Source organism: Rhinichthys klamathensis, unplaced genomic scaffold (genome assembly GCF_029890125.1).
Source record: "Rhinichthys klamathensis goyatoka isolate OS25496 unplaced genomic scaffold, OSU_Roscu_1.1 h1tg000174l_1, whole genome shotgun sequence".
Lineage (NCBI taxonomy): Eukaryota > Metazoa > Chordata > Actinopteri > Cypriniformes > Leuciscidae > Rhinichthys > Rhinichthys klamathensis.
The window spans coordinates 791,300-806,258 of NW_026606704.1; the positions used below are offsets into that span (position 1 = coordinate 791,300).

The 14,959-nt window shown below is 39.6% G+C and overlaps 1 protein-coding gene across 2 annotated transcripts in view; it reads right to left on the bottom strand.

Annotated features, from left to right (window-relative positions):
• Positions 1-14,959, bottom strand: part of col21a1 (collagen, type XXI, alpha 1) — a 67,665-nt gene that overhangs the window by 2,480 nt on the left and 50,226 nt on the right. For both annotated transcript variants that reach the window (XM_056260171.1, XM_056260169.1), the window contains exons 20-27: positions 14,336-14,389; positions 14,150-14,221; positions 7,896-7,931; positions 6,483-6,527; positions 5,789-5,821; positions 5,563-5,709; positions 5,144-5,198; positions 3,048-3,248 (exon numbers count right to left, since the gene is read on the bottom strand). In XM_056260171.1, coding sequence (XP_056116146.1) covers positions 3,048-3,248; positions 5,144-5,198; positions 5,563-5,709; positions 5,789-5,821; positions 6,483-6,527; positions 7,896-7,931; positions 14,150-14,221; positions 14,336-14,389 — 643 coding nt within the window. The remainder of the gene's footprint in view (positions 1-3,047; positions 3,249-5,143; positions 5,199-5,562; positions 5,710-5,788; positions 5,822-6,482; positions 6,528-7,895; positions 7,932-14,149; positions 14,222-14,335; positions 14,390-14,959) is intronic.

The window sequence follows — 14,959 nt, forward strand, 5'->3', positions numbered from 1 at the left end:
GAATCAGTTAACCAACAAGTAACCATAGCAACCAGTGAACAGCGACAAAGGAAACCTGAACTAATGCAGGCAAACTTAGGCTCGGTTTATACAACACTGTTTTCAAATAAAAACTGAAAACTTTGTGTTTTGGCCGTTCATTTACACGACAACGGCGTTTTGAGGGCTTGAAAATGCCTCGGTTACGACTGTAGAAGAGGGAACGAGATGCTGCATCAATTGACACAGGGAACGCTTTGCGTGATGACGTCTCGAAGCACATGTGAAATCAGTCTAAAGGCCATTGCACACTGAGTCTGAAATTCGCATCCGAAATTTTCGCACGTAAAAAAAAAAATTCGACCTCCCGTTAAGTCAATCACGCTTGCACACTGCCTCCGAAACTTTCGTCCGTCATAACAAAAATCGGATCAGGTTCGATTTTCTGCGTTTTTCGCATCCGTAGCAAGCAGTTTGAATGGTGTTTTGACAATTTAGAGCCACCGAATCACGAATACGAAAAACGCATGCAAAAATTTCGGACTTCAGTGTGCAATGGCCTTAAGGATGTGCTGGAACGTCAGAGGCGGGTGACATCAGGAACCAGAAAACTATAAAGCCAGCCCAAAACCAAGCAGCGCTAGCTTCGTAAAAGTCTGAAGTAAGTCGGTGACAGGCACGTAGGAGATATGGCAAGATGACGCAGCGTCCCGTTCCCTCTTCAGGGAACCGAGGTTACAGTCCTAACCGAGGCGTTCCCTTTAAGGGGACCTCGCGCTGTGTTGATTGACGCTGAGGGAACATCTATGCCAACGCCACCATAGCAAGAAGTTACTGTCCTGTGTGAAATCGAGAAGAGCAGCACTAGGACCCTGGTGTAGAGTCCAGATTCATAGAGTAGAACCTAACAAATGTGTGCGGTGAGGACCAGCCTGCCGCATCACAGACATCTTGGAGAGCAACTCCTGACATACGGGCCTTGGAGGCCGCCACACTCCTAGAAGAGTGGGAACGGACTGACATAGGTGGAGGTTGTCCGACCGACTCATAAGCAAGTGAGATAGCCTCAACTACCCACTTGCTCATTCTCTACTTTGATGCTGGGGACTTTTCATACGCCACAGGGTAGCTCTGTGGACATAAGCGTCTAGCGCCCGGACTGGGCACTGCAAGTTATTCTTTTCCTGGTCCGGATTTTATAAAGGAGGACGACAAAAAGGCCTGCAGCACAATAGATCTAGCCACATTAGTGGGGACCTTAGGAACGTAGCCTAGGGCAGGGATAGGCAGGGTCGATCCTGGAGTGCCGCTGTCCTGCAGAGTTTAGCTCCAACCCTGATATAAACTCGCCTGCCTTTAGCATTAGTAATCCTGAAGTCCTTGATTAGCTTGCTCAGGTGTGTTTGATTAGGGTTGGAGCTAAACTCTGCAGGACAGTGGCACTCCAGGATCGACGTTGCCTATCCCTGGCCTAGGGTGAAGTAACGCTTTGACCATACCAGGTGCAAATTCCAAGCACGAGGGAGAAACCGACAGGGCTTGCAGATGTCCTATCCTTTTAAGAGAAGACATAGCAAGGAGGAACAAAACTTTTAAAGTCAGAAACTTGGCCCGAAACCTCTTTAAAGGGCTTGAAAGGAGCCAGGGAAAAGCATTGAAGGACAATGGCCAGATCCCATGTCGGCACCCTGGTGCGAGCTGCAGGCCTCAGCCTCAGAGTACCACGGAGGAAACGAGATACCAAGGGGTCTCTACCCAACGACATTCCACCCAAAGCAATGTGGTAAGCAGCTGTGGCCACCACATAAACCCACAAAGTGGACGGGGATAGACCTACAGTGAACGGCTCCTGCAGGAACTCCAGCACTGTACCAACCGGGCAGTTAACTGGGTCCAACTGATGGACACTACACCAAGAAGTAAAAACTCTCCACTTCAGGGCAGAAAGTTTCCTGGTGGAGGGAGCTCTGGACTGTAGAACGGTCTCCACAACCTCAGTTGAGAGACCCGTCCCTATGAGCTGGGCCCCCTCAGAGGCCAAGCCCACAGGCTCCACAGTTCTGGACGGGGGTGAACAATCGAGCCCCCTGCTTGGGACAGAAGGTCCCTCATGACGGGTAACTCTAGAGGAGGCCCGTCGAGGAGAGACACCAAATCGGGAAACCATACTCGGCCCGGCCACGAACTCGGTCCCTGCGAACTCTCTTCAGAACTCCCGGGAGAAGAGCGATCGAGGGGAAAGCCTTGACTACGTCTGCACCGTATTATCCAGTCCTAGAGGAGCTGGATCCGTGAGGGAGAACCAGAGCGGACAGCGAGACGAGACGAGCGGACAGCGAGAGCAATTATATAAAAGCAATAGCAATTATATAAATCAATGGAAATCTGTGAACATTCTGAGATAATGTACAGCGCTGTAGACACAGGCCTCGTCCACACTAATACGTTTTAGTTCGAAATCACATCTTTTTCTCTCCGTCTTGGCCTTCCCTCCACACTGAGACGGCGTATTTATTAATGAAAACTAAGCTTTTTGAAAACGCTTTCCAAAGTGAATACATTTGAAAACACTGTTCTCACATTGTATATGGACTGTGAAAACGGAGGTATTTAAAAACAATGACGTAAGTGTAGTCATGTGACGCATATTGAACCCATAGATATTCATGTTTATACCGGTATTGTGCCTGTTATGTGCTGTTCACTTTCACACTGTTGCTAAAATATGTTACTTCACACACTCTTCATATCACAGTCCTGCAAAGATGACAGAAAATTCACTCACATGAGAGCAGTTTTAGACCAAACATATAATGGTGTGTGTGCGACCTGGACGCTTCAGTGAATGCTGAGATATTTTGCTAAATCATCTCAGTGAGCTTTTGTGTGGTTTTACGCATGCGCTGTAAAGGTGAATTTAGTGTTTTCAAAAGTTTCTCATCCACACTGAAATGTCGGAAATTGCTAGTGTGGACGGAGAGCGTTTTGAAACGAAAACGCCGTTGTCAAATGTATCCGGATTAATGTAGACGTAGAAACAGTGTGATGTGTGTTAAGCATGTCTGTACCTTGCATGCCAGGAACACCAGGCCGCCCAGGTAAACCCCGCTGCCCTTGCAGCCCGTTAGAGCCAGATAAACCTGGGAATCCTCGAGAGCCATGAGGGCCCGGTGGCCCCGGAGGCCCCGGGGGTCCCACGCGTGTGTAGCAGTGCTCACAGCTTCTGTGGTGATTGTGCTGGCTACTCAACAGAAGACCAGGAATCTCCGCTGGAACCACAAAACAGAATCAGACACAGGAAAGCTTCTGTCAAAACTCGTGAATATATAAATTCAGCATTTAAAATGAACTTTGGTAACACCAGTTTAGGGTCCAATTCTCACTATTAACAAGTTGCGTATTGGCATGCATATAACTAGCATATCGGCTGTTTATTAGTACTTATAAAGCACATATTAATGCCCTATTCTGCATGATATTCTACATACCTTAATCCACCATACATAAACTTAACCTTACTAACTATTAATAAGCAGTAATTAGGAGTTTATAGAGGCAAAAGTCACAGTTAATAGATAGTTATAAGTGAGAATTGAACCCTAAACTAAAGTGTGACCTTTTTCACTCACCAGCCAATTTGGCCACTACCTGTAGTTAACTTCCTGGCCGTTCAGAACAAAAATATCAGAAATAAACTATATCAAAATGACTGCTTAGATTTAAATGTATATATTATTCTGAATCATTGAGTGCCTTAAAGTTTTATTACAGTCAATCACTGTTTGCAGACACCATACAAATAAAATAAAAAAGAGATAAAACAACTCAGTGGCTTCTCTTGTAAAACAGGATTTATTTTGTTGTGATTTCAAAATATATCTGACTCCAAAATGAATGTTTAATGGTGAACACATTGAAGATTGACAAGCTGTCAATTCATTAAGTGATCAGCTGTTTCCTCACAAGAGTCAGTGTACTGGATTTAATGTTTTGAAGCCTCATTAAACATCCATTTGAAAGCCGTAAAGTGTCCTTGTGTCCAGACAGGAATCACACACTGGACGCTTCATGTACTCGCATTCTCAAGATCAAAACAGTCAATCGTATCACCAGGCAAATGTTCACTTCAAGAACGAACAAAGTGACGTCAATCAATTTAGGTTTGAAAAAAAGTGCAAACGAAGAAAAAAAAAAGTGATCTATATTATTATATTTCATATTAATAGGCATAGACTTTATTCAAGTCACATAAAACACGACTTCTTACCGAAAAATGTACAATACAAATATCTGTCCAAAATCTGTGCTATTGTAATTTAAGGGAAAACTATGCGAGTTGCGCTCTGTGGTGCAGATTTAGTCTAGATCTACAATAAGCATCATGTTCTCACACAACGCCTCTTCGCTTACGATCCTCTCGACATGAGGACAGGACACTGTCAGTCTATACATGGAAAAACAAAGTAACTTGAGTAACGTAACTCAATTTGATGTAAATTTCAACCTTAAAGGGATACTCCACTTTTTTTGGAAATAGGCTCATTTTACAACTCCCCCAGAGTTAAACTGTTGAGTTTTACCGTTTTTGTTTAAGAAATGCTAATGGTCTTGTCCACTTCAATGATGTATGCTAAGCTATGCTAAAAGTGGTACCGTCAGAACCGGAGATCGGCTGAATGGATTCAAAAACGGTAAAACTCAACAGTTTAACTCTGGGGGAGTTGTAAAATGAGCCTATTTCCAAAAAAAGTGGAGTATCCCTTTAAGAAATCTACAAAATAAATCTTAATAAAAAAATATCTGTGCCAGTTAAAGGCACATTTCTGTGATGGGGAGGGCTTGGGTTAGGCCATACAAATATAATGGAAGACTGTGCAATGTCCTTACTAATATAGTCAAACAAACCTGTGTGTGTGTGTGTGGCAAGTTTGTAATAGGGTTATTGATGTTATTAAAAATGTATTAATTCAATATCCTTATTAACAGTCTCACTGTTTTCAGAATTAAAAACAAATTTTCCTTTAAAGGCTATATTTTCAAAAAATAAATAAAAAATATTTGCAAAGTATTTCATTTTTTTGGTAGGTGACCTGAACAGGATTTTTTTGTGCCTGAGATTCACTTGTATACAATAGATAAATGCCAGATCATTTTGGATACTCACATCGAAGGATGTCTCTGCAAATCTGCTGAATGTGTTGCTCGGAAAACTCTCTGCCCTGCAAAACATGATTTATTAATCTTTATTAATGTTAGTTAATATAAATCCAGCTGTTCATAGTGTGTTCATGTTAGTTCATAGTGCATTAACTAATGTTAACAAATACAACCTTTGATTTTAAAAACGTATTAGTAAATGATGAAATTAATATTAACTAAGATTAATAAATGCTGTAGAAGTATTGTTCATTCTTAGTTCATGTTAACTAAAGTAGTTAAGGTAATGAACCTTATTGTAAAGTGTTATCGTAATATTATATCCTCCATTGACTAGATGATCTTACAGGAGAGAAGGCATACACACACACACACACACACACACACACACTGAACAATAGAGTTATTAGGAAACATAACACATACAGGTCGTCCCTCAGGTCCAGGTGTTCCCGCGGGGCCGGTTTCTCCACTCTGTCCCCTGGGCCCCGAGGGTCCCGTCTGTCCTCGCTGTCCCGGGGGCCCCTGGTGGCCGTTCGGGCCCCTCTGACCGGGCTCTCCTACTGGCCCTTTCTGACATGCACACAAACACAGCTCAACACACTCACACTAGAGCTCATGGTGCCTGTACTCAGATCAGATATGTGCTCACCTCTCCTTTCTGCCCAGCTGGCCCAGTCAAACCCTGTGCGGAGACACGTCACACACACCAACTGTGTTACAACACAACTATAGCTTTACAGAGACACCTGTATGATTGGGCAAAATACTATGTGATGCTAGTTCAGGAAATTAGTCTCTGATTAAACACCTCATTAAAAATTCTGCAAAATCACTAGATCAAAATCTAAATGCTTTGTAGTAAATCCATAAAAAGTGTATAGTACATTTTTGCTGTCACTGTATTTCCCTGTACCTGTTTGAAAAATGAGCTACAGTGAAGAAGTCCCAACTATTTGGACAATTAAGCCACACTATTTGTTTCTCACCCTTACCCATCAAATAAAAACATAAAATGTTATGTTCTACTTAGTTATTTATTTTCTTTTTTTATGCAAAATTCTACTGTATGCAATAAAAGTGTTATAAAATGTCTTGCAAATGGCAATAAGCAAGAGAAACTACTCCATCTTGTGGTTGATTATGTATTTTCAGATCCAGCAATTGTTACTTATTATTAAAGTGTTTATTTTTATTTATTTAATCTCTTCATCCAGTCCTGTAATTCCTAAATGTATACAATTGAATGCGCTGTAGGTTTTTTTTTTTTTTTAAATAGTCAAAGTAAAATTTCTCCATAAATATAATATAATAATATGAGTGTGTGTTTTATATTATATACTTACAAGAACACCAGGTCTCCCAGAGTCTCCTCTTTCACCTTTCATCCCCTGTTCAATTGCATAATTTTTTTTTAGTAACATATTCACATATAATTATGTGGAGCTATTCGACTGTAGGACATCTTGGGATCGTGAACATCTATAGATAAGCATGTCCAATCAAATCACTCATATTGAATGCAACATGGGCTACTTCTGAAGTGCATTTGAGTACTTGAAATCTTGACAAATTAAACTTGTTTGTTTCATATATGTCAAAAACATTTATCATATGTCCTGCATTAAAGATCGGATCATGGCCTTGATCAGCGTAAATTCTAAATTCTAAAATTTACAAATAATTACCAAGTTAATATATTTTTTGTAATGCTTAAAAATGAATTAGAATACTTGAAATCTTTTACTTTTTCCTCATTTAAATTTCACAGAATATTTGTATTTTATGCTGTGTTCATCCTATAGGGACAGAAACATTCTGCTCCTTGAAAAATCCTCCATGAAGTGAATATGACTGCCAAATGAATCTGAAATAAAGGACAATCCTTCTTGTCACAGAGATTTTCATTTTCATAAAGCATTTTTTAAAGATATATTAGGGCCCTAAGAAATTAGTTTAATTTTTTGGCAAATTCCATATTTCCTCTCTTTCCTTTTTAATGGGTTGATTACATTTTTTAATCAAAAATGATTTCTAAATCAACTGAATTAATAAAACTTTGACACATTTATAATTTATTAAAATGTTAACAGAACCTTATGAAATGTCTTTTTTCCCCAGAAATCCTGTTTGTCTTTTAAAAAATTTCTGGATTCTGTATTTTATAATATAAATTCATCAACAAAAAAAGTGGAAATTAAACAAATGCATACATCTTTAAAAATGTAATTAATCTCTTCATAATCATATTTAAATATCAGTCTTTATGATTTGATGAAGTCTGCAGCCCTACATTTGATTTATTCATCCACATTTTGCCAAATTCCATTACATTCTGCGTTATGCAGTAAAATAAATTTTTATGGCTGGATTTCATGATTCCAGCGTGTTTTCCTCGGACCTCACTATAGTGACAAAAGCAACATCTTACATGTTATTGTAAGTATACTGTAATTAAATCTGAAAAATGTTTAGTAGAACCCACAAAACGGCCACATTTTCCACTGGAATACAAGCCAAAAGACTTTTGCCAACATTTACAAGTACATGTAACAAAAATTTTTTGCTTTTTTTTTTCTATCAGCAAAAATCGAGTTGTCTTAAGAGGAGGACTGAAAGTGTTTCAGTTAGAAGAGAAGGTTCCCTTTTAGACTAATAACATAGAGATAAGAAAACATTTCCACCAAAATCCTTATCCTTAGCTCTAGCAATTATTTCCCGTTTTTCCAGTAAACCACAACTGTAAATGGTTAACTTACATCAGCTCCTCTTTCACCAGCATCTCCTCTTTGACCCTATAAAAAACATTCACAGTAAGGTTAGTCAGAAAACTATGGAAGCTTGTTTCCGCCACTGAAAAAAAAAAAAAAAAAAAAAATTGCGAGATATGAAGTCAGAATTCTGAGAAATAAAGTCCCAGTTGCGAGATATAAAGTCGCAATTCTGAGAAATTAAGTCGCAATTGCAAGATATAAAGTTGCAATTATGAGAAAAAAAGACATAATTGCGACTTTTTATCTCACAATTCTGACTTTTTTTCTCGCAATTCGGACTTTATAACACGCAATTGCGACTATATCAATCAATTCTGTCTTTATATCTCGCAATTCTGACTTTATAACACGCAATTGCGACTTTATTTCACGCAATTCTGACTTTACAACACGCAATTGCGACTTTATATCACGCAATTCTGACTTTATAACCTGCAATTGCGACTTTATATCAATAAATTCTGACTTTATATCTCGCAATTCTGACTTTATAACACGCAATTGCGATTGTTTCCGCCACTGAATAAAATTTTTTTTACAAATAATTGCGAGATATAAAGTCGCAATTCTGAGAAATAAAGTCGCAATTGCAATTATGAGAAATAAAGTCGCAATTGCGAGAAAAAAAGACAGAATTGCGACTTTTTATCTCACAATTCAGACTTTTTTTCTCACAATTGCGAGTTTACATCTCGCAATTCTGACTTTATAACACATAATTGCGAGTTAAATATCAATCAATTTTGACTTTATATCACGCAATTCTGACTTTATAACACGCAATTGCGACTTTATTTCACGCAATTCTGACTTTACAACACGCAATTGCGACTTTATAACACGCAATTCTGACCTTATAACCTGCAATTGCGACTTTATATCAATAAATTCTGACTTTATATCTCGCAATTCTGACTTTATAACACGCAATTGCAATTTTATATCACGCAATTCTGACTTTATATCTCGCAATTCTGAGAAATAAAGTCAGAATTGCGAGATGTAAACTCGCAATTGTGAGAAAAAAAGTCAGAATTGTGAGATAAAAAGTCGCAATTACCTTTTTATTTTTCATTCTGTGGCGGAAACAAGCTTGCATGCAAATATACGAACAAATTAAATTAGAACTTCTATAACTAGATAAAAAGAATCCAAATAAAGAAAGCTTTCTATTATTTCACATATTTATTGACAAAAATGTCTTTGTTGGAGAAAAGTATGAGAACCTCTAGGTCATCAGTGGTAATTAAACAGGTAATTCGAGTCTGAAGTTTTGATTAATGGGATAAAAGTCAGGAGTGTGTTTATCAAGCCCAGCCCGACTGAAAGAACAGAAACCTGGTAATAGTCAGGTCCTTCCCTCATCATGCTTCAATCAAAAGATATTTCTGAGGACTTCCCAAAAACCATGCTGAAAAACCATGCACATTTCCATATGTGTTTTTGCGTATTCGTCATCCTAAAAATTCGTTATGAAACCTTGCACGCAGAGTCCGATGCGTATTAATGAATCTGTTGCGAGAGAACTCACAAAACAATACAAAATGGAGTCTTCAAGCAGTGAGGATGATTTTGTTGTCCTCTCTCTTCTTAAAAAGAGAAAAAGAAAGAGGAAACAATTGGGTCCATCCAATCCTGAGATTGTGTACAGAGGAAGGAGAGTTCGCTGCGGGATTATCCTGAGAGTTTAAAAATTTACTTTGAAAACAAGACCACCAATTTCCATGAACCAATTGATCTTGAACCGTTCTGGATTTTGGCGTTTGCTTGTACGGTGGCTCTGGATTGTCAAAACACCTCTCAAAATGCTTGCTACGGATGCGAAAAACGCAGAAAATCGAACCCGATCCAAATGTATTTTATGACGGACTAAAGTTTCGGAGGCAGTGTGTAAACGTGATTGACACCACGTGAGGTCGTATTTATTTTTTAACGTGCGAAACTTTCGGACAAGAATTTAGGACTCAGTATACGAGGACCATAAATTTGCAATTTTGCTTAAAGGTGCAGTGTGTGATTTTTAGCGACATCTAGCGGTTCGGTTGCGAGTTGCACTAATGGTTCCGCCCACTGCTCACCCCTCCCTTTCGGAGAAGCTACGGTGGCTAAAACGGGACAAACATGTCGTCGTCTGAGACAGCAGAGAATAGCCAGAGTAAGCCAAGAGTGTACGTCACTGTTTCTGTACCACAGTCCATTATAAACCACATCATGGATAAAGTTTACAAAGCCATAGTCAGGTGAGGATCAAGGGTCTTAATATATAATATAATAATAGAAATCAGCTGATTGTCTCACAAACGTAACCAGCACACATAGCAAACCCATAATACAGCGAGGGAGGAGAACCACATGAAACTATGCAACTATATATTTTTTCTAACAGGGTAGTAAAAGTTTAGCTGGCTAATATGAGCTGTTACTGTGGCTGAGCTGGTTAAAGCGTAAATCCTTGTTTAAACTCGACGCGTCCGCATGAGCCCAAAGGTGCGCGCGGAAAAAATGACATGATTGTAACAGCGCGCGCCTCCGCATCCCCTAGACACCACTTACTACACACAATAGGCTTTTTTTCTCTGATTTTGAAAACTCTAAGCGATCGACTTAAAATGCTTTCAAGATGCACTTGTCGACTGCGATCGACGGGTTGGTGATTCCTGTAACGTCACTGTTTTACGGTCAATGACAAGAGTGCTAATCAGCTGTCTCACGAACGTAACCAGCACATTTATCCCCACATAGCAAAGCCATAACACTGCGAGGGAGAAGAACTAAGTTACATGAAACAATCCAACTACATATTTTACACCACTGACAAGGGAAAAGTCACTCCTCACGGTGTTTATGGCTAGCTTCTAGCTTTCTGCGGCTTCTCTTTCAAGGTAGTGACGAAACGCGCTCTGTAGCGCTGTGTGTTCGCTGTGTGTTCGCTGTCGGCTACGGTAGAAACATGACGACACAACATGTCGACCTTCATAGAAGGGGGTGCCCGCGGTTATGTAGATATAAATGTCTTATTCTAAGGTAATAAAACATTACGGTTTATTAAGTAAGCTCTTTATACACCACTGAAAACATAGTTATGGATGTCATATTGCATTTCTGCTAATAGATACTCAACATTTTTACACATTGCACCTTTAACTATTTCTAAATTAGAAATATTGAGTATTGGTATGAATACTATATGGACAAAAGTATTGGGACACCACTTAATTGTTGATTTCAGGTGTTTCAATCTGTCACAGGTGTATAAAATCAAGCACCTAGCAGTCTGCATTTACAGAGATTTGTGAAAAAATGTGCTCAATTCATTGATATTGCAAAGGTGGCATCCTAAGTCAGTTCATGAAATGTTGTCCCTGCTAGATATTCCACGATCATCTGTAGATGGTATTTTTGGGAAGTGGAAGTGTTTAGGAACAGCAGAAACGCGTCCACGAAGCAGAAGACCATGTAAAGTCACTGAGCGGGGTTATGTGTCTAAGGCGCATGGTGTGTAGTCGCCAAAAGTCCCCAACGCTCAGCTGATTTTATTGCTGAAGAGTTCCAAACTTCCACTGAAATTAATATCAGCACAAAAAAACTGTGCGGCGGGAGCTTCATGTAATGGGTTTCCATTGGCCAAGCAATTGCATGCAAGACTCACATCACCGATGTGATGGTGTAAAGCACACCGCCACTGGAGTGTGGAGCAGATGAAACATGCTCTGACGGAGAACATTGACTGTCTGACTGCATTGTGCCAGCTGTAAAGTTTGGTGGAGGAGGGATGATGGTATGGGGCTTCTGAGGGGAATGGGTTTATCAGGGGTTGGGCTAGGCCTCTAACTTCCAGTGAAGTGAAATCTTAATACTTCAACATACCAATGCATTGACAATGCTATGCTTCCAAATTTGACGGAACAACTTTGGGGAAGGCCCTTTTCTATTCCAGCATGAAGTCTATAAAGTCATGGCTGGATGAGTTTGGAAGGACTTGACAGGCCCGCACAGAGTCCAGACCTCAACCTCATCCAACACCTTTGGGATGAACTGGAGTGGAGATTGCGAGCCAAGCCTTCTCGTCCAACATCAGTGTCTGACCCCACAAATGCTCTACTGGATGAATGTGCAAACATTCCCACAGAAACACTCTAAAATCTTGTGGAAAGCCTTCCCAGAAGAGTGGAAGCTGTTACAACTGTAAAGGGGGACCAACTCCATATTAATGTCTATGTATTTAGAATGTTATGTCATTAAAGTCCCTGTTGGTGTAATGGTCAGGCATCCCAATACTTTGGAAATGAACCATATAGGGCCTTAAAATATTCAAAGTTAACCAAAACCTAAAATGATAGTAAGAGATCTTTAATTCTTCTCGAGTTACTGTATGCAAACTTCAGGGGAAACAAACTCAAGAAGTGCTTTTTCCCATTTTTTCAACTATCACCATTAGCATATAATGCAAAAAAAGATGGCTAAATTTTACTAACAGACCTACCAGTAAATAATGATGCTGCCATCTTTCAAAAATCATTTTACCCCCTCTGTAATTTGACTCCAAATCTTAGGTGAAAAATGTCATTTTGACAAACATCTTGGATTACTCAATAAATATTCATCTAAGCTTTCTTCTTCATTTATGTATGTCTTTCGACTGGAAAAAAATATGAACACAATAAAAAAAACTGAGCTGGGGACCTCTGGTTGAACAGCACTTATATCAGGTAGCCGGTTCAGAGCTACTTAGGCTAAAAATAAAAGTGCTTTAAGGAACTCATCTATCCCTACCCCTCTCCAGTTTTTTTAAATACAATCTTGCACATCAGCCTTTACTTATTTACTTTTTGATGTTGTTTGTGAGCCCTAACCTAAGATAACATTTATATCACTGTGTGGTATACTTTAAGGTGAAGTACTGCATGTAGTTTCAGTGACACTATTGGCACCCAGCAGAATTACAAAATAAAGCATATTTTCAAACAACCTTACAAACGACACTTCACGATTCGCCTCCAACTCAATCATCATAAATACTGAGTAGAGCGAACGCGAATGTCTCGCTGATAAAAAACCCATCCAACGTATCTGTTTGAGGCGGTTTACACTGGTCACGTCTAAGTAAACATTATAAACGGGTACATTTGTCTTTCAAGCCCATATTAACTCCCTTGTTCTCCGCCGTTTACTGTGCTCTTCCACCCTCACAACATTACACGTCACCACATACTTTTAAGCCCAAAAGACACTGCAACTCTGCTCTGTGTATTCATAAGCTCCTGCCTCAACTAATAAAGCAATTATTTACATATGCACCATAAGGAAACCCACACAGACATATGGAGAACATGCAAAATCCACACAGAAAGACCTCCTGACAACAACCATTGAGCTGCTGAGCTGTGTGTGTGTGTGTGTGTGCGTGTGTGTGTGTGTGTGTGTGTGTGTGTGTGTGTGTGTGTGTGTGTGTGTGTGTGTGTGTGTGTGTGTGTGTGTGTGTGTCATTCCCAAAACACTGAGACATTCTGAAATGAAGGTAAATATTTACATTCAAATTATTATGCTGGTAATTTGTAATAAACAATATTGTATTATTGCATTGCGGCTAGTAGTTTCAAAATTGTATACCAAACTATACATTATGTATGTATAATGTATCTCAAAACTTGCATCATAAATCACTGAACTTAATTGAAACTGAAAACCTTCTCCAAAGATGAAATGAGTTTCTAAGAAGAGCATCACATGTAAAGTACCGTGTGTGAGGCAGTCACTGCTACCGTTTTACCATCTTTGAGATTATATTCACAAGACTATGCAAACATTTTGAATGATAGATTCATAACAAAAATTGCCACTTCTAACAGAGGGCAAACCCATAGTAATTAAGATTCAGCTCTAAATTTAAAAACAGCTGTCAATAATTCATGAAGTTTCACTGAAAGCGGCCAATGCTTGTAAACCACAAGCAACATTTTCATGAATGCTTTTCTTGTTCGCCATGTTAGATCATTACCTTACTGAAGTTAATAGAGCTACACTTGGAAAATCTGCTCACCATAAAGTGGGCTTTCGCCTCCAAGACTGACCAAAAATGCAACGTCAGAGTTTTCTTTCTCATTAAAATCAGAAGAAATAAATGCAATTTGGATGCAGTAACAAAATCATTTTCAGAAAGTTTCATAAATGTATGAGACATCCGAACCCCACATGTAATGTGATGAGGAATCTTTATGAAGTGGTTATCAATTATTCACCTTCTGTCCCTGTGATCCTGGCATTCCTGGATGTCCTGGCTGGCCAGCGGTCCCGGGTTCTCCAGGCTTACCCTTCATTAAAAAGCATAATAAATAAAGTTAAAACATATAAAGATGCAGTTCATAGAGTATGTTTCCTCTTCTTTCAACCACCCGATAAGGTTTAATTTGAATATAATATTTTACCTCGTGCCCTGGAGGTCCTGGTTGACCGGGCCCTCCACTTCCCCCTTTAGTGCCCTAATAATGGAAATTCAAGTTTGGGTGTCAAAGTTAATCAGTAAGAAAGAACTTTTATTAAATATCCCAAAGGCTTGAGAAGAGGCTTGAGGAGTGGGAAAGAAGTGGAAAGGCTTCAGGAGTGCGGTTCTCTTTCATATGTTGGAACGAACGTGCTGCGTAACACGAGAATGAACCTCATTGGTTCTTGCAGAAGCTCAAACGTGCTGCGTAACACGAGAATGAACCTCATTGGTTCTTGCAGAAGCTCAAACGTGCTGCGTAACACGAGAATGAACCTCATTGGTTCTTGCTGAAGCTCAAACGTGCTGCGTAACACGAGAATGAACCTCATTGGTTCTTTGCTGAAGCTCAAACGTGCTGCGTAACACGAGAATGAACCTCATTGGTTCTTGCTGAAGCTCAAACGTGCTGCGTAACACGAGAATGAACCTCATTGGTTCTTGCAGAAGCTCAAACGTGCTGCGTAACACGAGAATGAACCTCATTGGTTCTTGCTGAAGCTCAAACGTGCTGCGTAACACGAGAATGAACCTCATTGGTTCTTGCTGAAGCTCAAACGTGCTGCGT